This window comes from Malania oleifera, chromosome 10, assembly GCF_029873635.1.
Source record: "Malania oleifera isolate guangnan ecotype guangnan chromosome 10, ASM2987363v1, whole genome shotgun sequence".
NCBI classification, from domain to species: Eukaryota; Viridiplantae; Streptophyta; class Magnoliopsida; order Santalales; family Ximeniaceae; genus Malania; species Malania oleifera.
Genome location: NC_080426.1, coordinates 91,824,529 through 91,849,370, shown reverse-complemented (window position 1 = coordinate 91,849,370; position 24,842 = coordinate 91,824,529). Strand labels below are relative to the sequence as shown.

Sequence of the window (24,842 nt, the reverse complement as noted above, 5' to 3'; positions counted from 1 at the left end):
AGATGGGCTCAAGTCTCATCAAATCAGTATGTGTACATCGACTTGAAATAGTAATCCTCCAGGGTCATATGCTGAACCCTCTTTCCTCTACACTTCTTTTCTTACTCTTTTTGGGTTGCACGCCCCCTTTTCTTGGGCTATACTAGAGGACTCCTATCAGACTCAAAGGTGGACTCATCCACAGGTTGTTCCTCAACCCTCTTTTACTTGGATGCGGCACTAGAAGACTGGGGCTACTTAGAAGTAGCTTGGGCATTGGTGTGGTTTGTCATGATAGCAAATCCCCCTAAAAGAAGAGACAAGGGTGCGACGAGGGAAGAAGATGAAGAGACAAAGCTTCACTTGAAAGAACACTCATTGCATAAAGGGGGTACTCACGGCCAAGGCGGGAGGAGGATGGCCGGAGATGGTCGTCGGAGGTGGGAGAAGTGCTGGTGAGGCTCACCAAAGGTAGTCAGAGAAGAAGGAGTGACAGCGACCAGGTGGTGCAACGAAGGTGTGAAGAGAAGCAAGAAATGGATAAGTTAGGGCTTCATGGGAGAAAAGGGAATTTAAATTGTTTTTATAGTCTCGACCAAGTCTCATCAGATTAGGGCTGGTCGCACCCTTGGTTGACCCCCAACTTAATGTGGAAAACATTCTAGAGACCAGGTTGCGCTTGGTTTGATCGATGGTCATGCAATGGTCAACCTATTCTGGAAATTGATGGTTAATTGGAGCACATAGAGTCAACAAAGTCACACCTAGTAAAAGTGATAGTAGCACGATGGTTGACCTATTCTGTAAAAGTTTGGAATTTTGAAGCTTTATGGACCAGAATGGTAAACATAGTCGCACCTAGTATGCCTGATGGTCAATTCTTGGTTGACCTATTTTGTGAAGAAAGCCACATTTTCCTAATTAAGGGCCATGAGAGGTGGACCTAGTCACACCTAGGTTGATTGAGATACTAAACTACGACCTAATCTAACAACTCTAGACTCTAACACACCCCTATAATATATAACCTAAAGAAACAAAGGACAAGAAAAACACTTGGGTTGCCTCCTAGAAGCGCTAAGTTTACCATCTTCAGTCAAACAGAATGAACACTCAAGTCAGACTTAACCAAATTCGATGCACACCCACTCCACACATGGCTTTAACTCAAGCAATGGTGGGACCTCAATGGAAGATCACGCTAGAATGCTAAAAAGAGTAAGAAAGGTTTCTAACTTAGCTTTCCAAGACCTTCTCTCTATGCTATAGGTTGGGTCACAAATGGTAGAAATATGGTCATAGAGTTCCTCTAGACCTAAGATAGAAAGGCGATCAAGCTGAAGCATAGCCTCAAAGGGATCCTTCAAAAGAATCAAAGGGGAAACTTCCTCAACACACTCATTGATCATATCTACATCCACACATTGGACGTCATAGGATGGGTATTTGGAGGCATGAAAAACAATTAGTCAAAGCTTTATGTTGTCGAAGGATATATCCATGACATTGGTCCTACATTGGATACATGCATTAGCCATGGCTAAGAATGGTCAACCTAGGAGGACATGGATCTGATTTTTGGCTAAGTTGGTAGGTTCCATGTCTAAGACACCAAATTCAATGGGGAAATAGAACTTATCAATATTCACTAGAACATCCTCAACAACACCCCGGGGCCTTTTCACAGATCGGTCAGCAAAGCTCAAAATGACCGGGGTAGGCTTAAGCTCTCCTAGACCAAATTGTTGGTATACCAAGTAAGGACGTAGGTTTACGCTCACTCCTAAATCCAAAAGGGCCCTATCGATTGTGTAATCTCCGATCACACATGAGATAGTGGCAGCGTCGAGGTCGTTAAGCTTCGAGGGAATGTGACCTAATAGAATGGAGCTCACATGCTCGATCAACCGAACTCTTTTATTCATGTGCACCTGAGATTTGCACTTTTGGGTGCATAGGTCCTTGAGGAATTTTGCATAAGCGGGCACTTGCTTAATTACATCTAAGAGAGGAAGGTTAAAATTGACTTGCTTAAATGTGCCCATCATGGGCTCTACATTGGCTTCCTTCTTAGATTTGGAGTTTGACTGAAGATCAACAAAAAATGGTACTGTAGGGATATAATGGGACAATGTGCAATCATTGGAGGAGGCGAGCATCATGGGATCACTCACCGGATTGGAGAAAGAAGTGTTACATGGTTCAACAATAGGGTCTACCCTTATCTTCTCCTTATCCTTACCTAAGTCTAACTTCTCTCCAAACTTATTGTTTGCCTTCTTGCCACTTCTATAGGTGGTCACGGCTTGGGCGTGCTCATGGTAAGTCAAATGACTGGACACCGGATCACTCTCTACGACATATTGACCTTTTGGGTTGACAAGGGGCTAACTCAGCAACTTATGCTCTTCTCGCCTACTTAAGGATGTAGCTAGTTGGACCAAGGTGGCCTATAACTTTGCTATGGACTAGGAGTGGAAATGGAGCAGTTTTCGATCAACATGATGATCTTCCTTGATACCCTCAAGGGCTTTCAACACTGCCTTCTGAAAAGAACGATCACATTGAGGTTGTTAAGGAGGTGGTGGTTGATAAGCTTGGTGACGAGGAGCAGGCATGGGAGCATTTTGTTGAATTAGATTTTGAAATGATCAAGGAGGGGAGAATTTTGTGAGCTTCGGGTGAAAAGTAAGGTGTACTTCCATGAGGGTGGATGAATTGGGTTTTAAAATTTTCTTTATGACTCCTTTTATTAATTCTTTCTCAAGGAGGGGAGCATTTTGTGAGTTTTGGGTGAAAAGTAAGGTGTACTCCCATGAGGGTGGATGAATTGGGTTTTAAAATTTTCTTTATAACTCCTTTTATTAATTCTTTCTCAACTTTTTTTAGTTTCAACAATCACACATGTACGGTTTGATTTTCAATCACAAATTTAGCCAAGAATCAATTTAATTTTAAGTCTTTATGGATGAGTATATCAATTTGAATACTTTGCAAGTTTATCAATACTTCCTTCATCAAATTAAACCAAAACTCAATAAGTCAATTCAATCAATCAAGATAAGCTTCACAATATGAAATACTATAACAATTCTAGCAAGCTTCCAAGATTTAGTCTTTTGATATTGAGTTGTAGCTGATGAATGACCTGTATAATGAACGTACTCCCTTAGAAGGTTTCCATAAGATTCAATCAACGTACTCCCTTTTTTTAAAAGTTTCTGCAATTCCCAATCACACAATAATTTCCAGAAATTTAAATAAGCATCCACGCAGTTTATATGTGCTGAAATTTAAAGAGAATAGGGAAGAGAGTGACACCAAGATTTTTACGAGGTTCGGCTATATCCACCTACGTCATCGCCTTAGGTACACCACCCAAGGATTCACTATACCACTCCCTTAACCAAGCAAATCAAACCTTTTACACACTCCATCAAGTAGGATGGAGCCCTCCACTCCAAGCGATACCCCACGCTTGGTAATCCAACGATTCAACAATCCTAAACCATCAAAAACAACAAGAAGAACAAGATACAATTTAGTGTACAAAGGTACTCTCAAACAAAGAACAATTGAAATCTATATACTTCAGCAATATAATCAATATAAAGATTTGAAGCTCAATGCAAATATCACCGTGGATTCTTTCTTGGATTGAAATTTCAGTAGAAAACTCAAAATTGGTGAGAATTTGATGAACAAGAATCAATAAAGACTTTTAGCAATGTGTATTTCATAGAAGAATTTGAAAGTGAGAATGTAAGCTTGAATGCTAATTTTAAATTGATTGTTGATTATTATTGGTTTGCAATTAACATGTATTTATAGAGTTCTAAAAGTAATTTTCATGTTGCCCAAGTTACTTGGAGTATTTCTGAAATTTATACAAAGTTTGGAGCCCAAACAATCATTTTTGAAAACTTTCCCATGCTGCTTTATTTCAAATTTTACGAAAGTCAGTCGTCTGTTTAAAAAGTGTCAGGTGCCTATCATTTCAAAAATCCATCATATTTCAAAAGTCAGTGTTGTGTCAGTCGCCTAAGTGTATTCAGTCAGTTGCCTAACTCAACCTCAAAAACCGGTTAGTCACCCAAGAAGGATCTATGAAGTGTCTGTCTCGGTTCTATATGCATTTCTTAAAAACCATATAAAATGTTAGTCGCCTGAGAATACTCAGTCAGGCACCTGAGCATGCAAATTGTTGTTTTTAAGACTTTGTTTCTAAAAACTCTTTTAGCTTTTAATCTTGGAATTTTTTATTTGAAACTTGAAAATTGTATTTTACAAGGTCTTAAAAATGGGTCTCTAAGTCTATAATCATTCCTAAAGAGCTTCAAACATTTATACCAAAAATATGAAGTACTTACATGAGACTCTTAATATTATGAACTTTCTAAAACACTAAGTCTTCATATAGTGGCTTCCATTCTTTTGAGCTTCCTTTCTTCAATTGTCTTTTGCTTCATCATGGGCCAAGCTTTAAGTATATTCTTCATGTGGGCATCTCTAAAAAGACTTGAGTTTGATCTTTTTAAGAACTTGGTCATTTTGTAAGAACTTTTGAGGTAAATCTCTTCAAACAATCATTTAAGCCTTAAAAGTGGTCTTAGCAAAACATGTTAAGTTCATTTAGTTTGGTATCATAAAAATAAGGTTCTAAGCCTCCCTATGCCAACATCGAGGTCTTGGGGCTAGAAATCCCGGAGCTTGTGACCTCTAGGAGAAGTTAGGATGTCAACCCCACCTAGGATTGTACTTATTGGAATATGGATCATTGGTCGGTGTATCATACCAATTATGGGAGGACATAACTTCCTCCTACACAAACTTAGGCATGGAAGGCGCATAGGAGCAAGTATAATAAGTATAATATGGATAGAATCATACGGCACACAACTTCGCATATGCTACCGACTGAGATGGTTTTCCTAAGGAAAGGACCTGACCAAGTTTCTTAATGATCGTGTGCAGAGTGGGTGCGAGCTTATGGCCAGCTGCTAACTCGTAAACTCCCTTAGAATAGGAAGAAGAAGGTTGGGAAGTTTTATGAGTGGTAATGATATGTTGCTAAGAATTCTCGGTGACGGTCTTGAAAAGAGTCCAAGCCTCATTCTCATGCTTTATGAGGAAAGTACCTCCATAGGGTGCATCGACCATAGATCGATCATGCTCAGCCAATCCCTCATAGAATGTTTGGACTAGTTGCCGCCTAAGGACTTGATGATGTGGACATTTACGCAAAAGGTCCTTAAAACACTCCCAAGTCTCAAAGAATTGCTCGCTATCTATCTAGGAAAAACTACTGATGGCCTTCCTAAGCTGATTATTCTTCCCGATAGGGAAGTACTTTTTGAGAAATTTAAGTTGCATGGTGGCCCAAGTGGCCACCAAGTTCGGCTCTAAATAATTCAACCAATATTTGGCTTTGTCCTTAAGAGAGAACGGAAATAGCCTAAGGCAGAGAACATCATCACCAAAATTAGAGATGCAGATGATTGAGCAAATTTCTAGGAATTCATTAAGATGCTTATAAGGATTTTTAGAGGAATTCCCATAGAAATTGGGAAGCATAGAGATGATCAAGGTCTTGATTTCAAATTGTGCTGCCTCAAAATTCGGGAACCAACTGCAAGACGGCGATGTGTATGCATTGGGAGTGAAATAGTCCCGCAGAGGACAAGGAGGTTGCTCCACCGCCGCAGGCTGATGGGGAGCATGAGGGTCTGGATTTTGATCTAGGTTATTGGGAACCAGAACCAGTTGGCATTTGACCATGACTTTAGAATCAGAGAACTCAGCTAAGTCTAGACTCGAAGTGGATTTCCTAACCGACCTACAAGATCTCTCAATCTCAAGGTCAATAGTCACTAATTTGGGTTCCAGAGATCTCAAACCATGCATACAACAATTTAGCATAGAACATAAAGACTTTGAATAACAAACAAAAATGAAAGAACAAAGAAAATAAAAATAAAAATCAAGCAGTAAACTACACTAATTTCGGCTCACTACCGTTAGTGAGTCCCCGGTAACAGTGCCAAAATTTGATAGCTTCGCCAAGGCTTGCGTCATTAACTACCAAAAATAAAATTTATAAACCTAACTAGTCCCAAGTTTGGTAGAACAGTGAGTAAGTCAGGTGTCGATCCTCAGGGACTCAATGCAGCAGTGTACAAAATTAATCTAATTTACTATGATGGAACAATAAGAAAAAAATGAATTTGGGGTTTTCTATTTAAACTAAGAAATAAAATTAATTAAGTTGAATTCCTTGTGGAAAATTAATTCCCTGGTTATGAATCCACTCTAAGCCGTTAATTCACAATAATTAGGTTCGATCAATTATCCGTAATGGGGTTTCAACAGTTCATCCTAATACGACATCAGATGAACCCTAAACAAAGACAAGTAATCCGCTCCAGTAGTATAGCATATCCAGGTTCGCACCAATTGTCTGGAGCACGATTGGGAGAACTAGGCATACCCAATCTAGCGAACACAGATTCTTTTCTAGAATCATGCAACCAAACCCTATTATGAACAACTAGCTAACCCTAGCTATGCAAATCTAAATTAGGGTTTCATCACAACCGGAGAATAGGATAAATTAGCTACTCATCATGCATGAAATTAAGAACAAATACAAGATGAAAAAAGAAATTGTAAATGTAACTTTTATTGAAATTCATAATCAAAACAAAGCAAGAAAGAAACTACAATTAAACTACTGCAATCCGAAATTAAGCAAAAAAAAAATACAATCCAAGGTTCTCTGCCGAAAAAAAGACTAAGGGAAGCTAAAAAGAACCCCTAATTATCTCTTCCAATTTTAATTTTTATGCCCCTTAGATTTTACACACACTCGAATTCAAATCAAGAAACAATCCTCAATAATCTCACGAAGCATATTCCTAGAATCAACAGAAGTCAATCTGGTCGCACTGCCAAGGTCTCTTGGTCACGCCCTGGTCAACATATTCTGGAAAATTTTCAAGTAGTTCTATGTTTAGTCGATGGCATCATCGACTAGGTCGCACATCCAAAGTCTCCTAGTCGCACCCTAGTTGAGATATTCTGTGAACTTGCTATTAATTAGCACTCTAGAGTCTTCTAGCCCGACCTGGTCACCCCTTGTGACTCCTTGATTGCACCAAATGGTTGATCAGGGACATTCTAGTGTAGTTGGATCAAGGCTATAGAGACCTAATCGTGCACTTGGTCAAGCCTTGTGTTTCCAACTTGCTGCATTGACTCCTTGCACTACTTAACTCTTCAATTTAAGCTTCAATTTTCTAAAACATCAAACATACCACATGTAACTCTAAATAGTAATAAGAAGTGATAATTACAGATTAAATAAGAACATCGCATAGGTAAATGGGGGACTAAATAAGAATATTTAGGAACACATCAGGGGGTGGATTAGATATTTAAAATATTTATGCAGAAGATTAATCAATTTTAAATATTATTTTCACAAGTGATCTTAACTTCTCAATCACAGCAGTATTCTCAACAAATAACTTTATCAATTTATAAATCCTTAAATTCTAAAGAGTCTAAGCTAAGATTTCAATATGAAGCCAAACTACACAATATTGACAATACTCACAGTAGATCAAATATTAATAAAAGTATGCTTAACCACAAGATAGTTTATGCTATAACCTGAGTGAATGATAAACCAACACAATAAAATTCCTAGTAGATTAAATCAATATGATATTCATAACTACTACAGATTTCAAACAATAAAAATATTCACAACATTCACAGTAGATACAAATCAAAGTAAATATGCTTATAAATGAAAGAGATAAGGATAAAAGTGACACCAGATTTTTTACAAGGTTTGGAAAATGTGCCTACATCGTTGCCTTAAGCAACCCGCTATGAGGATTCACAATACCTCCTTCAATAGGCGATGAAGCCTCTCTCTTTTAGTAAGCGAAGATGCCTTTTACAAACCCTCCTTCAATAGGTGGAGTCGCCTCTCTCCTTTACTTAGGTGGAGCTAACTCTCTCCTTTAATAGGCGGAGAAGTCTCTCCAACAAAAACACCCTTCCATTTGTTCAACGATTCAATATTAGAACCGTCAGTTCACAAAGAAGTTGTAACAGCATAGTTTGTACAAATAGAAGCTCTTTGAATAAAGTAGACATACACAATCAAATCTAATACACTCTTAGAATGATATTGCTACGAAGCTCAAAGAGTAAGGCTAGGTTTTCTGGTTTAAAAAGCTATAAGCTTGAAAATATGAACACAAAAAAGTTTTAAAGCAAGAACGACGCAAATCACGTTTGATATTCAATAATAGGTGTAATCTCTTTTGTCTGAAACACATTTAGGGTTAGACAAAAAATACAAATAGGCTTGCCTAAAGAAAATTGGTAGAGTTAGGAGCAAAAGGTCCAAGAAGACCACTAGGAAAAATGGTCAAGGATAAAAGACTCGAGCTTCAGCTTGAACACAAAAATTAAGTCTTACTCATAAATGAACAAATAAGCCATACTTATAGATCGATTGATGGCTTTACTCATAAATAATAGATGAGCTCTACTCATAAATTGACAAATGAACTCTTCTCACAAATTGAAAAATGAGTCTTGCTCATAGATTGACAGAAATGCTCTACTCATAATCGAACCATCACACTAGTTCCAACGCAACCTATAATATGGTAAAAACAGAATGGAAAGGAAAAAAATGATTCTATGCACAAGCATGAAAGCTCTACAATGTATTAATTTTAGCCTATTTTTATTTAAAGAGGGGTAGTTCCTTTGATTAAGAACTAATAGATAGGCTTTGCTCATAATTAATGACCAAGAAAAAAATAATGTAAAAAATAAGTACTCATCTTGAATATTATTTTCAAAGATCAAAAGTGGATGGCAACTAATGGAGAATAAAATAATATCTACAATTAGGAATACAAAGAGGCGCATTGACATAAAAAGGTGTAACCTAAGGCTATTCATAAGGGAAATCAAGAAACTATAAATCCTAAATAAAGGAAGAAAAGTAAAAGGGAGTAACTCTTTAAGACCTCATAACTCCTTACAAATCAAAGGCACACAACATCGAATACCAAAATAGGTGTCTCATATGTTGGCCTTACAAGGCTTAAAATCTTGTTATCTTATTTTGATGCTAACAAACAAGTGAAATTTAATGTATTCGTGTGAGTAATGATATTTCAGGGCTTATATATGAGAAAGCAAGGGTCAAAGTGTTCAAGAGGATCAAATGAAGCTTAAAAGAGTCCAAGCATGGATTTAAAGATGATATATTAAATCCTGAAGAATATGAAGACATAAGTGAGTTGTTGAAAGCCAAGCAATACTAAAAGATCCAAAGAAAGGCAAAGTGATAAAGCTCAAAAAAAATATGAAAGCTTGAAGAAAAGATGGAAGCTTGAAGAAACAAAACATGAAGACTTAAGAATGAGAAAAGTTTTAGAAGTTTTCATGTAAGTACTTTAAATGTTTAAAATGTCGTTTGCAATATTTTGAAACTCTTAGGTTAACTTCTTGGACTTAAATACCTTTTAAAATATCTGTAAAATAATTTTATAAAGTCAAAAATTATTTTAAAAGGGTTAGAATCATTTTTGGAATAAAAAGCACCAAAAAGGGTTTTTCTGTTTGCTATCAGTTTTTTTATAGCCGTATTCAGGTGTATTTTTCACTATCAAAACTTCATTATTTTAAAAAATTACGAACACAAAAGTTGTAGGATTTTCTCTTAGCTTTCATTTGAAACCAAGAACACCTAATTTGGAGTTATACAGAAAAAAGTTATGGCTAAAACACTTAAGTGGGGTTAGTGCGGTCAGTCAACTGAACACTGTTCACGGGAGGGACTTCAGATGACTGAACAGATGACTTCGGTCGATTGAAGAATAAGTTCAGCTGACTGAAGTATTTCCAGAACAGGCAGAAAGTTGTAGCAGTGAGTTTAGTCAACTGAACTTGCCACATCAGTTAACTGAACCCTACTTCAGATGACTGACCCTGTATCTAGCTCTATTTTAAAGGGGTTTAAAGAACTTCAGTTGACTGACCACGACACTTCAGTCAACTAAACTCTGTTCAATGGGAAAAATTTTCAAATTCTAATATTTTAAAATATAGCCGTTTGAGCTCCAAACTTTCTATAATTTTGGGAAACACTTAAAGGAAACTTTTGCAACATGGAAACAAGTTTGAAAGCCTATAAATACATGGTTTTGCAAATCAAAACTCATCCAAGAATTGGAAAATCTGCTTGTTAAGCTAAAAGCACTCTTGTTCTTCCAAAATCTCTCTTGCTCACTCATTGCAAATCTATTTTGCTGAGAAATTCTGAAGTGCTAATTCTTCCACCTTTGGATTCCTACTGTTAATCCTTATCTAAGAAGGATATTGGTGAATTCTACACTTGAGCTTCATTGTATTTCATATTGGTATTTTACATTCAAAGTACATAGTGCTGAAATTGTACTAACTTGCTCTTTAAGAGAGTATACTTGTATGCAGATTATATCTTTTTTCTTGTAGTTCTTTGACGATTCCAAGGGTTGTTTGGATCGTTGGCTATGCAAGGAAATATTGCTTAGAGAGGCGGGCTCTAGCCTATGTAAGGAGTGACCAAACGAGGGAATATCGTTTGGAGAAGGCGGGCTCTAGCCTTAACCAAGGAGTGTTGTAATCGGTATTGTTCCACCCGTCAACGGAACTGAACTAGTGAATCCTTTGGTGGTTTGCCAAAGGTGAGGACGTAGGCTAGGTATAAGCTGAACCTCATAAAAATCTCCATCTCATTCTCTCTTTCCCTTACTCTTTATTTTCAGCATATTTAAATTGCGTGGATGATTTAAAATTTGGGAATCATATAAACTACATATATTTGGAAAATCAAACAAACTTAAGGTTTAATTTTGATTTGGGTTGCGGAAACCGAAAGGGAGTACGTTGGTGACACCATATCTTGCGGAAACCTTACGAGAGTACGTTACTTGGTTAACATCCCAAAGATAAATTTACCAAGAGTTTATTTGAGTTCTAAATATTTGGAAAGAATGATTTGATTCATCTATACAGGGCTTTACATCAGCAAGCATAAATTTTCATTCATTACAGGGCTTGGTTCAAATTTGGCAAATATAAACAAACAACCATCTTGAGTTGTTATATTACCAAAGTGTTGAATACTTTATATCTTGGTTTGGTTATTTGTTGTTTCATTTATACTTGGAAAATAAATTGATTGTTTGGTTTGAAGATTGCGTTTAATTGATTGGTTGTTTAATTAAGTTTTTGTGTGATTGGTGAAATTAAAAAAATAAGTTAAAGAATTGGTTAAGTATTTAAAGAAGTTAAGGATTCTTAAAAGAAGTTAAAAGAAAGTTTTAAAAACCAATTCACCCCCCCTCTTGGGAAGCTATTCCCAATTTCAATTGGTATCAGAGCGGGGTTATAGCAAATCTTAAATAGTAGCTATAATAAGATCTAAATGGCTAACTTAGGCGTAGCTCCCTTTGGAGAGGGACAATCTTCAATTAGGCCACCTATCTTTTGTGGTTTGAACTATACCTTCTGGAAAAAGAGAATGCAAATATATCTTCAAACTATGAATTGGAAAGCATAGGAAGTTGTCATGGAAGGTGACCAAATTCCCACTAAGATGGTTAATGAAAAACAAGTTCCCAAAGAGAAAAATGATATGACCGACCTAGACTATAAGATACTACAAGTTAATGCTAGTGCCATGAATGCTTTATATTGTGCCTTGGATGCTAATGAATTTAATCGAGTAATAGCTTGTAAATCAGCTAAGGAAATATGGGATAAGCTAAAAGTTACTTATGAAGGAACAACGGATGTTAGGGATAATAGGGTTGATATGCTCACAAGCGAGTATGAAGCCTTTAAGATGAACCCGGATGAATCAATTACAAATATGTTTACTAGGTTCACTCACATAATCAATTCCTTAAATGCCTTAGGAAAAACTTACACTACTTATGAGATGATAAGAAAAATTCTAAGAGGTCTTCCCTCCATGTGGGAACCAAAGGCTACTGCTATCACAGAAGGTAGAAATATGAAAAATACATCCTTAGATGAGCTTATAGGTTCTCTCCTCACATACGAAATGGCAATGAATGAAAAGAGTGGGAAAACCAAAGCCCAAGAAAAAAATAGCCTTTAAAGCCTCACAAGAAAACTTTAGTAGTAAAGAGATGGATGAAGATGAAGCGGCTTTTATATCTAAAAAGCTAGCAAGGATACTAAGAAGGAGAAACAAATTCAAGAGAAGAATTCAAAAATCTGAGTCAGATGAAGAAGAAGAAGAAGTTAGTAAGAAATCAAAGAATAAAACTCCTATATGTTACAATTGCAACAAAGTTGGACATATCAAACCGGAATTTCCACTACTAAAGAAAGAATCTAAGAGGAAAAAGAAGAAAGCCATGAAAGCCACTACTTGGGATAGTACAAGTAGTTCGAAGAACGAAATAAGTGACCAAGAGGTTTCTTACACGTGCTTTATGGCATGGGATAACGAAGAAAGCTCCCCAACTAAATCTTCAAATAATTCTTGTAATGATGAATCAAGTGATGAGGGTATGTCATCTTATGATAAACTTCAAAATGATTTATTCAAAGTACATAAGATGCTTATCAAAGCAAATAAACAAAATACTTTATTGAAGAATAAGAATGAAAGTTTAATGAAAGAGTTAGAATTTTTAAAGAATGCAGAAAGAGAAAAAGAGTCTAGAATCAAGAAAATGGAAAGTAAGAATGAAACTTTGACAAAGGAGTTAGAAGCTAAAAATCTTGCCGAAAAGGAGAAAGACTTGAAAATCAAAGAATTAGAAACCAAGAATGAAAAGATGATAGAAGACCTTCGATCCTTATCCTCTACCGTATATAAGAAAGATATGTATATTTCTGGATTAGAGGATAGAATAAGAAAATTATCTCTAAAGTTAGAAAAATTACAAAAGAAGGTTGATAACAAGAAAGAGATAGAAAATCTTAAGAGTCAAATTGAAGATAAGGATAAAATTATTTACAGCTTCACAAAAGGAAAGGAAAACCTTGATAAGATGATTGGCTTACAAAGAATGTCTCTAAATAAAGAAGGCATTGGTTTCAATGGAATTGAAAATAAAAAGAAAAAGATTTCTTACATGGGATATTTCTCGAAAGAATCCAACAACTATACTTACACATCTTCTAATGCCTACATAAACACCATATGCTATCAATGCAAGAAAAAGGGGCATATAAAGTTTGAATGTCCATTTAAGAGGAAAGGTGTTAAAACAAAACAAGTATGGAAGATAAGAGAAACCTCCCTTGAAAAATCCTCCGGACCCAAGAAAATATGGGTACCAAAAATGAAATAATGACTTCACACATATATAAAATAGAAAATGGCATTGTTGGCCAAAATCATAGAATGAATTTTTTACTAGGCTTAACTTAAGAAAATAACAAATCTGAACTTATTATATAAGCGCCTTGATGTTACATGCTACATGCTTACTTGCCTACATGTGATGTATTGATATGCTATATGCTACATGAGTATGACTTGACTTGACTTGACTTATATTGATAATTTATGGCTCATTATATTGCAAACTTGAGCATGATTATGAAGTTAAATCTTGATATAAGAAGAATAGAGTTTGAGCATGAGATTATTGAGCATGAGCTATGAATGATATTTTTTATATCCATGAACTATGCATGATATGATATTAAGCTTTGGTATCTATAAAGTATTTTTGGTATCATATGTTAAAAATTTCAATAGATATCAAATCTTAAAGCTCACTTGGTATCACAAAGTCAAATTATTTATGAGCATGATTATGTCTATGAGCATGATGTGACATTGATGATCTTAGCATGATATTGATATTTGATGAGTATATTCATGAGAACATACAAGATATGAATCAATATATGAAGCATGAATAATAAACTTAAAAGCATAATTGGTATCAAATCTGAATGTATTGAATTCAGGGTGAGTGTCATAAATCGATTAACATCATGATTTAAATTTTAAATTTTAAATTGATATCATAAAAACCATGAAATTATTATCAGCCGGTATCTTGAATAAATGCTGTGAGTTACACACTATCCATGCAATATTGAAAAACAATAACTTGAGTGTGTACATATGTTTGGAATACATGGTTATTGATATGCTCAAAATGATTTGTATTTGAATTTAAATCTTTTCTTTTCTTTTTGATTGATGTCAAAAGGGTGAGAAGTTGTGAAGCAAAAATTGAGCATAATTGAGCATGAGCATAATATTGATTGAAAAAGCTTGTAAAACCAAAAGAAAGTGATAAGCATGATTGATGAAATTATATTGATTTTATTAAGATGAAGCTTATTGAAAGGGGGAGCCTTTTTAAACTCTTGGTAAAGTAGATTCATGAGGGAGGCAAAAGAGGACACAATCTCTTTAAGTATTGTTGCTAATTTATCTTTTCTTCTTCCATCCTTGACTTGAGCATCAAAGAAGGCCTCAAAAGGCCACATGGGTTCTCCCAAACTTTCTTTTTTTCTCTTGGTTGCAGGTAATCGTCACGATCTAGACATGGATATTGGGATACAAGATATGCCCAAATGTCAACCCCCCCCCCCCCGGCGCGGGCGGAGGGGTACCCTTTTTACATGAAATATTTTTTTTTATAAAATAAATAAAGAAAAAAATGACAAAACTCATTGACCTAACCCCAAAGGTTGGCTCAAAGGACATAGACGAACTACAAGGCTTCTTAATAATAGGAATTCTTAGTCCAATTCTATACAAAAGCTAATTCTTAACTTATCAAAAGGAAGTTGCAGGGCTGACACTCACAAACTTCCCCAGTTTCGTGTCATCTAGGGAGTCAAAAGGGCTCGTTCATATTATAGTTCCAAGGTATCCCAAAAGAAAATTATAGTATGTATTGTTACTTGGCAAGCACCTGATCACTACCAAGCATTTAGTCATGTGGTAAAGTCAGTCTCCCCAATACTTTCTAGTATATTATAGGCACATGATTCTCTATTTAAATAATGCAAGAAGAGATTTTTTTTTTTTTAAGGCCACAATTTTTTATCAATGAGAGTTTTTTTTTATACCCTCAAGTGGCCAAGTGTTAACATTAACATAATCTAATTAGAACAAGGGCAACCCACAAGTGAAGAAGCTTGGGACCTACTTAGTGTTCGTGTAACGACCCAAAATTCGTAGCATATTTTTAAGCTATATAACATAACTCTAATACCATGTATACATTTATATCTATCATCATCACAGCCCGGAGGGGGTGTCGTGGTAACCTGTTCATAAACTGTATATTACCTACGCAGCAAAAAAATGTAACATCCAAAACATAACCCAAAACATACAATACCAGAGTACTACAGACCCACCTATATATACACACACATACATGTACATCATTTCCAAAAAAATCCCAAAATACTGTGGGCTCAACTATCCAGCTCAAGACTCACCCTAAAACTGTGCCGACTCAGTTGCCACCTCTATCTCTGAGCCGTCTTTGCACACCTCTCTAGGTTACCTAAAATGTTCATAATGGTGGGGTGAGACACCTCTCAGTAAGGAGAAACATGTTATTAAGAGTGTGTGGCATAAGACTTTATTCGCAACATATCCTTTAATTAAAACTATAAATAAGATATCATATAAAACTCATTGTATAAAAACCCATGCCTATGTCATTTAAAACATGGAGATATCTGAGTTATCTATTCAATCATACTTCTAACTATAATAGGTAATCATTGTTTTTTGTGTATACTATATATGTACATGATTCTGAAAACTTCCCTAGATAGTTGTATGTCATGATTTAACCCCTCATGACTGGGTTGTGCGGCTTGTAGGCGGGGCTAGGCACTGGTTGGCCTACTAATGTTAGTCTAATTGTATGCATTTGTATATGCCTATAGCACAAAAGGCCCGCTCCACCTGGTCCGGACGCCAGGGAGCCCTCTACCCTACCTGTGGCACAATCTACAATACGATACTCTATTTGAGACGTATGGTTGCACTATCTATACTGTATAACTACGATACCATGCTCTGTAAATTGCTCTATTCCATCAGGGTCTGATACTATATAATACTATTTCTATATAACATCGATATGTTTTACCATGATTCTGTATTAACTGTATTAATCATGACTCTATAATTCTCTGTATTAACCATGACGTTGTATTAACTGTAAATCTATATAATCTGTATTTCTGTATGTCATGGTTCTATGCTCTGTATATCATGGTTTTGTAAAATACTGTATAATCATGGTTCTATAAAATACTATATAAACATGGTTTTGTAAAATACTGCATAATCATATTTCTGTATAACCATGTAAACTGTAATTCTGTAAGCCTTTGTATAGTCGTAGGTCTGTGAATGAAACTGTATAAGTTGTATTTCATAATTCTATAAAAACTATATAATTGTAAGTCTGTAAATTTGTATAAAATTATGTAAATAATCTAGTATTTCTCATGCCACACAATTTAATAAAAGTCAATAAATATCATCTATAATACTATATAATTTCCATGCTCTAATTTATTCAAAACCATACTCTGTAATCCATATTCAAATACTATACTTTGCTAATAATATTTCTAATTTAATTGGCATAACATATTTCTCTTACCTGACTTTTTGAGTTCTATTTACTGTTTTACTATCTCATGCCTACGGCGTTCGTAATTTCCACGCCCTAAAACTATACACATATTTTTCCCAGTCATTCCACTGAGTTTCCAAAATAATTTTTATATTAATATTTTCCTGAACCTGCATATTTCATTTTATCTGTAGAATGTCAACCAGACAAGTATTACTATCTTTACCTTATTTCCTGGGAAAATACTTGCCAAAATTCTAACTCATGTCTGCATCATCTACACCATAACCCTGTATTTTAAAAAATCCACATTCCTTAGTTCAACTCTAGAACTATAGTCATATTCACATTTTTAAGCCTATACATCCAACAATTCAAATAAACAACCCATAAATATTCAAATAACACCCTTACCTCAATTTTGGGATGGTGCCCTGGAAACACAAATTGAAATTCCGCTTCGCCTACGTTGTATAAAATCTTCCCAAGAACCCTGTGGTGGTTCCTGACTATCGATTCAAACTTAAAATGGAGTAGAATTTTAGAGAGAATGGGAAGAGGGTTCGTGGGTTTAAAGAGAGAGAGAGAGGGAGAAGAAATAATTTTGATTCAAAAATTAAAGCTCACAAGACTTTATAAGTTTCAGTGCTGTGAGGAAACCGTCGTCAGTTTTCTCAGACTCTCACAAAATCGTCGCTGGTTTTCTATTAATTGGCCCAAAATTTACTGTTTACCTGTTACCCAACCGCGGTAAATTACCAAAACCGTCGCCGGTTTCCTTCCCCCTTTAGGAAACGGGCACCGGTTTTTCTCTTGCCTCAACCAAAAAACCACTTTCCTTGTTTATTTTATTTTTTATATTTTTCGGGTCTCTACAGTTTGACATAATAAATGCTCATTTAAACTCATGTATTAAGAAAACATGTCAAATTTGATCCCACATTTGAAAGTCATCAAGCTTGAACTTAATCATGGTCAGCTTGCTAGGCTCGCGAGCTAGATCGTTTAACTAGCTTGCAACCCAACGCAATAGTAGTTTGATAGTAAGCTTGTTTAGTGGGCTTGTTAGCCAACTTATTAAATAAGCTCATGAAGATGTTCATATATATATATGAATGTTTCTTTGACTCATTTTTGGGGTTGTTTAAAGTCTACATCATTTAAAAACTTGTATTAGGACTCACTTTATTGGCGTCATTTTACATATTTAATTTTGAACTTTTGAAGCATCTCTCAAATTACCATTCAAAGACTTGAAGTAAGTTGAGCTCGATGTCAAGTTCTTTAGCTTAAATAGAGCTTTTGAGCCCTCAAACTCAACCCCCTTTATTAATATGAAACAAGATCTACTCGAGCCAAAAATCAAGTCATATAAATGTTAAACGAGTGAAACTTGAACAAAATTTTTTAACCTCAATTTGAGCTCAAGTGTATTAGAGAATTTGACTAAGCTCAAGCAAGTTAAAACTCATTGGCTTGGCTCATTTGCCTCCTACCCTACTCGGTACCCACTTCAAACTTTACCTTGAGAATTTTGAGCACAAAATTTGACTTGAATTTGACCATTCTCAAATTTTTTTAGCTCAAACTTGACTTGATTACAAGTTCTTAAATCTCAAGCTCTATAATTACAAAATAATATTAAATGCATATATAGTTAAACTACGTAAAATAAATATAGCATTAACTAAATCTAGAAACACATATTTTATACAACTTATATACTATAATAGTATTAAAATTATGAAAGTTCATCTAGGTTCATAAGTAGTATTATATAACTCAAACTCTATTGATTAAGATACTCAAGTAGTTCAATTGAAATTGAATAAAATTAAGTCAAGTTATAGAGCAAGTCAAACCAAAATGTAGCTTATTGCATGTGTATGGCTAGCTTGGTGCTTATGGTAAAAGAGACCATAGTATTGCATTTGCATTTGGATAGCAACCCATTGCATGTGTGTGCGTGTGTATGACTAGCTTGGTGCTTATGGCAAAAGAGACCATAGTATTGCATTTGAATTTGGATAGTATCCCAACGTGTCTAAATAATTTCATCATCTTCCCCTCATTCCCTAAGCTCCTCCTCCCTCCCCCACCCAATTGCCTTGTCCAACGCATCCAAACCAACCCCTTTCCATCACATTCCACCAAGCTCGCCCATCTTGCCAAGTTTGAGTTCTCACTGCCCTTCAATTGCCCCAACTGCAACATGTAGCTGGAATGGAAGTGAGTGGTGAGGATCTCGACAATGAAGATTTCAAGCATCTAGACATTGGTTTTCTTTGGTGAAATAGTTGAGGCTTACATACTCCGACGACTTGTAGGCTGCCAAGAGGTCTTGGTCATGCTCTTAGTTGGTGAGAATAACGAGTATGTAGTTAGTGAGTAGGGGTTCCAAGGACTCATTAGTGACATTCGAGGACTTAAAGTGGTCATGTAGGGGTAACAAGGCTCAAAAGCTCACCATGGAAACTCACATATGCCCCTAAGTGGCCAAGCAATAACACTAACATTATCTATTTAACATTAGGTCTACATATGAGGCAAGTCACTTAGGACCTATTTTAGGTCAATAAATGCTCATTGAAACTCATTTATTAGGATAAATGGTCAAACTTGACCTTATGTTTGAAACTCACCAAGTTCGAACTTAATTATGGTCAATTTGCTAGGCTTGGAGTAAGATCATATAATTAGCTCGCTAGACAACTCACTAGTAACTTGATAGTAAAGCTTGTTTAGTAGATTATTAGCTAAGTTATTAAATAGGCTCGTGAGCGCGTTCATATATACTCAAATTTTTTAAAGGATATGCCATTTAAAAACTCAGAACTTATTTAATTGGTACATTTTATATATTTAATTTTTGAACTTTTGAACATCTTGAAAATCAGCATTTGTTGAGGACTTCTATTGTTCATGATCTTCTATCACTTGCTTGTAGGATCTTTGAAGGCTTTCTAGCCCTATTAGGCCTTGTATCCGAAGTGTGCACAAGTTGTCCAAGCACTTTCTAGCATTTTTACTAGCTTTTCTAGGCTTAGTGAATCTTATACACTGAAACTTGAACAAGTTGTCTATCGTGCTTTTTAGTACAAGTGCTATACTATTGCTAGATAATGAATCCTCAAGTTTTTACTTGAGCATGGATGTAGGTCATGGTTAACCAAACCGTTATAAATCTCTTATGCTCTTACTTGTGTGATTTGATTGTTTGTTTGCATGTTTTCTTATTTAGCTTTTGCACTCTTATCTCAACCATTTTAAAATTGAGATTAATGGTCAACTTGATAACATATTTATCCACTCAATTCCCCTTCCCCCCAAGTACCTATTAATCAGACCAACACTTTATTTACGAAAAATAACCTTAGCCTTTATTTTCATTACATAACTTCATCTATTAAATACAAAAGGAAATCCCTTTGCACAATCTTTACAAAAGTTTTGGTCTTTCAAAACACACAAGAAAAAAACATTTTATATCTTGTAATTTACAACTATTTGCATTCAACACAAATATTTCATAACCAACTCATAATTAATTCATAAATACTAACAGTATTTTTAACATTTTAGCATATCACTAGTTGACATAAAAAAAGAGAATTTAATTAACAAAAAAATTAAAAATTATAATTATAATCAATTAATTAGTTTTATGAATAATAATTTTAAAATAAAAACATTACTCGCATCATTGGTGCCTATGAATAATACACTACCAGGGGACCGGAATACCTTATCTTAATTGGATGTTGAAATTTACAATCAGTATTAAGATTAGCAGTGCTATAATTGCATATACAGAGGATATTCTGTGCTTGGAATTTGTTTGGATAAAGTTTAACCATCAACATTTGCTAAGAACTCAATTTTGATTGGGGATCATTTTGAAGCCAAAAAACGAAAATTCAAATGCCAATAACTTTCCATTCAAAGGTTCTGCGTGAAATTAAGCTTTAAAACATTTGATCATTTCATCATTTTTTCTCAATAAAATGCTGATTAATGTCTGGATATAGCAGTTGGTCGCATATATAATAGCAAAATTACAGGAAATTCGCAAGGCAGCAGTCCAAACATCAGAAATTTCAAGGAAGGACTGCTGTTTACACAATCCAAGTATTGCACATAGGGTGAGAAATTACCATTTGCGTGATAATTTATACATCCATTTGTATGATTGTACGAAAATTATCTTAGAAGATGAGGCAGATATGTGGATCAAATTCAGTATAACCGACATCAGCAAGGCAAAGACCATCAGGAGGTGCTGGAGGAGCGGTGGCACGCCGGCATGTAGCATCCATCAGCTTCAGCAAAGCATCGTCTCCTGCACCTGCAGCTGCTTCCCTTATTGCTGTTGCAACGAGCACACGCACCATCTGCCAAATATGTTTAGCCAGAGTAAATAAGGGTGTAATGCATTTAAACAACACGGACTAAAGCATAAGATTGCAGATCCAAAAAAGAGAACTCTCAAATATACCTAAATGACAGGCCAATGACATTAACTAGAAAGAAACAAGTTAATTATCTTTATAGAAATCCAAGACTTACCAAACAGATGAAACAAATATGATAGCAAATATATGAATAACAAAGATCCAACACTCCAGAGAAGTTACAATTCAGGCACTTATTTGTATTATATAGTGTATTTATAAGGGCCTGATTAGAATTCACATACATAAATTATTTAATATTTTGTGAGATTTTAAAGTTGTGTTTGCAATATGCATTTCAGGCCTTGATTTTGGATTGTGTGGATTTGGATGAAAATCCATACATTTTTATATCGCATTTTATCCACTTCCACACAAATCAAAATCCAAGATCCGGATTCCACACTCCACGTGCAGTGAGGTAGTGTTTGAGAGCGCAGATTACGTGCCTTCGGTTTTCATTTTTGGTATGAATTTGGAAGAAACTCAATACAACTTTATATTATGTAGTCTAAATCCACTAATTAAATTCAAGAGCCAAAATCTATGCTCCCAAACATAGGGTAAGTGAATTCACAAATTCTTCTGTTTTCCCTTTCATAATTAGATTTTGCAGTTAATCATCCCAGCTGCAACAAAAGGAGAGAGAGGGGGGCAGGGGTGGCTGGGGTTCAAGCAAATCCTGAAGCTCATTTCCAGGTAGTTCCAGTTCCCAAACAATCAACCTCATTCCTCAGTGAAGAGATTACGGTGCACCAAGGACAATTAGATCAACCTAAAACAAAGTAACCAACAAATGCTGCATCTCCGTTCTCCATTGTGACAAGGAAACCATATAAACAATTTTAACAGTTCATCATATATGCTCTAATATGCCTTCTATAGATTTAATACATTGTGCAGTATGATACAGCACCAAAAATGAATACGAGACGTTAAATGAACAAGTGAAAACCTTCTTACCTTGCGTAAGAAGCGATTAGCAACCAGCTCAACACACATGACTTTTGTGCCTTCCCCGTGATCCTGAACAAAACAGCAGACCTCATATGACATGGAAATTTGTATAAGATATAATAGTATCAATTAATCACCCCGCGAGTTGGAGCACAATCAAGGCAGAAAATACCAAACTGACTGAGGTCTGACATTTCATTAAATAAAAATAATAATAAAAAAGGATAGGGAAAAAAAGAAGCTCATGAAGAAGTGACAAGAATGAAAGACAATCATGCATCTTAGAACTAGAATGTCAGATAGGCAAACGCAGTCACTTTGAATTTGTACAACAACAACAACAACAAAACCAAGTCGTAGTCCCACTAAGTGGGGTCGGCTATATCAATCCTTTTCCGCCAATTTATGCAATCATGGACCATTTCTTTTGATAGATTCAAGGATATAAAATCCTTACTTACTATCTCCTCCCAAGTTATTTTAGATCTATCCCTACCCCTTCTACTACCCCCCACAGTAACTAAGTCACTCTTCCTCACAGGTGCACTATAAGGTCTACGTTGCAAATGTCCATACCATCTGAGTCGTCCCTCCCTTATCTTATCTTCTATAGGGGCTACACCTAACTTACCACGAATATATTCATTCCTTAATTTATCTTTCAATGTTATACCACTCATCCATCTAAGCATTCTCATCTCGGAAACTTTTACTTTTTGAATATTATGTTTCTTCGTCGCCCAACATTCCCATCCATATAGCATAGCTGGTCTTATAGCTGTCCTATAAAACTTCCCTTTCAATTTTAAGGGTATTCTACAATCACATGGCACACTTGAAGCACTTCTCCATTTTAACCATCCTCCTTTAACTCTATGCATTACATCATCTTCAATTTCTCCTTCAGCTTGCATAACAGATCCAAGGTATCGAAATCTACAAGTGCTATTTATTTCATTATAATATTAAATATTATAATTGATATTTACAATAAGGAAAAATATATGCACATTATGCGACTTTGCAAAGATTTCTGTGACAAATGAAATTGCATCTTAATTGGCTACTGGAAAAAGGACTAATTGCTTATTAATCTAAAAATTACTTGATGCTAAAGTAGTATTTAAAAACAATACGCGCTTGCATATGAATGACTTTACATATGAGTGAACATAATGGATACATCAGAACAGCAGAAAAGTAAGAAATGGGCAGCCAACTTGGGTTATTATCCCAGGATTCTGAAATTTTCCTAAAACTTCATCAAGCATGCAAAACCCACATTTTTGTCATCAATCCAAAATTCATTTTCATAGTGTGTCCCAACTACTACAAATCATTCCAAATTACTTTTTAAATTCAAAAATAATCCCAAATAATCAAACAATAGCAGCACATTCTTTGTCAATAATGAAGCCCACATAGAACTGAGACACGACTGATGGGGACACATGACAATGCAAATATGGCAGCATAACAAATGCCAAATGTGAAAGTAAGTTGGTAATGTAGTCACAACAATAGAATCAACCGTAAGAACTTAAAACTATGACCACCACCTCCACAACAACAATCAAACCTTAAGTCCCTCTAGGTGTGGACATCTATACGAATCCTTCGCCACAATTCTGCAAAACTTAGGGCAATGCCCTTAAAATTGATACAATTGCTACAACTGAAGATTGATAAATATCAGTGAAGCTTAGTCACAACCAAATTCAGATTTTTGCTGTGAAGATGAGCTTTATCAACTTTATTATAAATCTGGAAAATCTGCATTAGGCAAACAATATGAGAAATAGGGTCAGGAACAGATAATAGAAAAGAAAGGAAATGAAGACTAATCACACCTTTATATTTCTATTATTGCAGCCCGCCTACAACAAATAGGGCAACAATCCCTTACTCGACACCTAACATCATTCTAATAACAACACACCACACCCCACCCCCGCCCCAACTGCTACCTGGGCGGGCAGCCCCAGAAAAGAGCTAGAGGCACACCAAAATGCAGCTTGGTACAATAAAAATAAAAATAAAAATAAAAAAAGGTAGGTCTAAACAAGGCCTTTTTCAAAAAATTTCCAGGTGAAAAGAACTTCAAAAACAGATCACACAGCATTCCTCAGAAAATGGCAATCTACTTCAGCGTGCTTTGTTTTCTCAATGAACCAGCAGATTACTTGCATTATCGCAGGACATATCCATTGGCCTCATCATAGGAAACCAAACTTTGACGTAAGAGATATGAGCCACATTAACTCATTGGCGGTGCACGCCATAACTCAAAACACTACTACAGCACTAGATGTAAAAAGGTATTTTGTTTCTTGCAATACTAGGTAGCAAGATGAACTTCAACCAAACTAACCCAATCAGCATCCTGCTACACTTGTATATCAGCCATCTACAAGGAAATCATTTAAGATACCAAAGGATTATGCACATAGCATCTCAGTTTTTCTGCTTGGGCTTCTACATAAACAAACTACTCTTGACAGTAGATGAAATGCCAAGTCTCATGACAGTTAGGTATATGAGCTTGCCAATCAAATTCCGTTCTTATCTTCAAATTCCAACTCATTATCCTTGGATAATTTCACATTCAGGTCCATAGTAATATCAGGCGGTTTAGCTCCAAACATACAAGCCTCAATAAGTCCATTGTCTACTTTGTCCATGACAAAGTCAAGCCTTCGCTACACTGGACAACCTCAATATCAAAGAAATTTTGAAGAGTTCCCAGTCCTTGATTTGAGAC

The 24,842-nt window shown here is 35.5% G+C and overlaps 1 protein-coding gene and 1 non-coding gene across 6 annotated transcripts in view; one reads left to right on the top strand and one right to left on the bottom strand.

Moving 5' to 3' along the window:
• Positions 1 to 5,197: 5,197 nt before the first annotated feature.
• Positions 5,198 to 5,303, top strand: LOC131167156 (small nucleolar RNA R71). Its single transcript, XR_009140015.1, has one exon. It is a non-coding gene; the product is annotated as a small nucleolar RNA R71 (small nucleolar RNA).
• Positions 5,304 to 20,631: 15,328 nt separating this feature from the next.
• LOC131166419 (uncharacterized) overlaps positions 20,632 to 24,842 on the bottom strand; it is a 49,387-nt gene continuing 45,176 nt past the window's right edge. For all 5 annotated transcript variants that reach the window (XM_058124949.1, XM_058124950.1, XM_058124952.1 and 2 more), the window contains 2 exons: positions 22,088 to 22,150; positions 20,632 to 21,064 (listed from right to left, as the gene is read on the bottom strand). In XM_058124949.1, the coding sequence (XP_057980932.1) occupies positions 20,879 to 21,064; positions 22,088 to 22,150 (249 nt within the window). In that variant the 3' untranslated portion in view covers positions 20,632 to 20,878. The remainder of the gene's footprint in view (positions 21,065 to 22,087; positions 22,151 to 24,842) is intronic.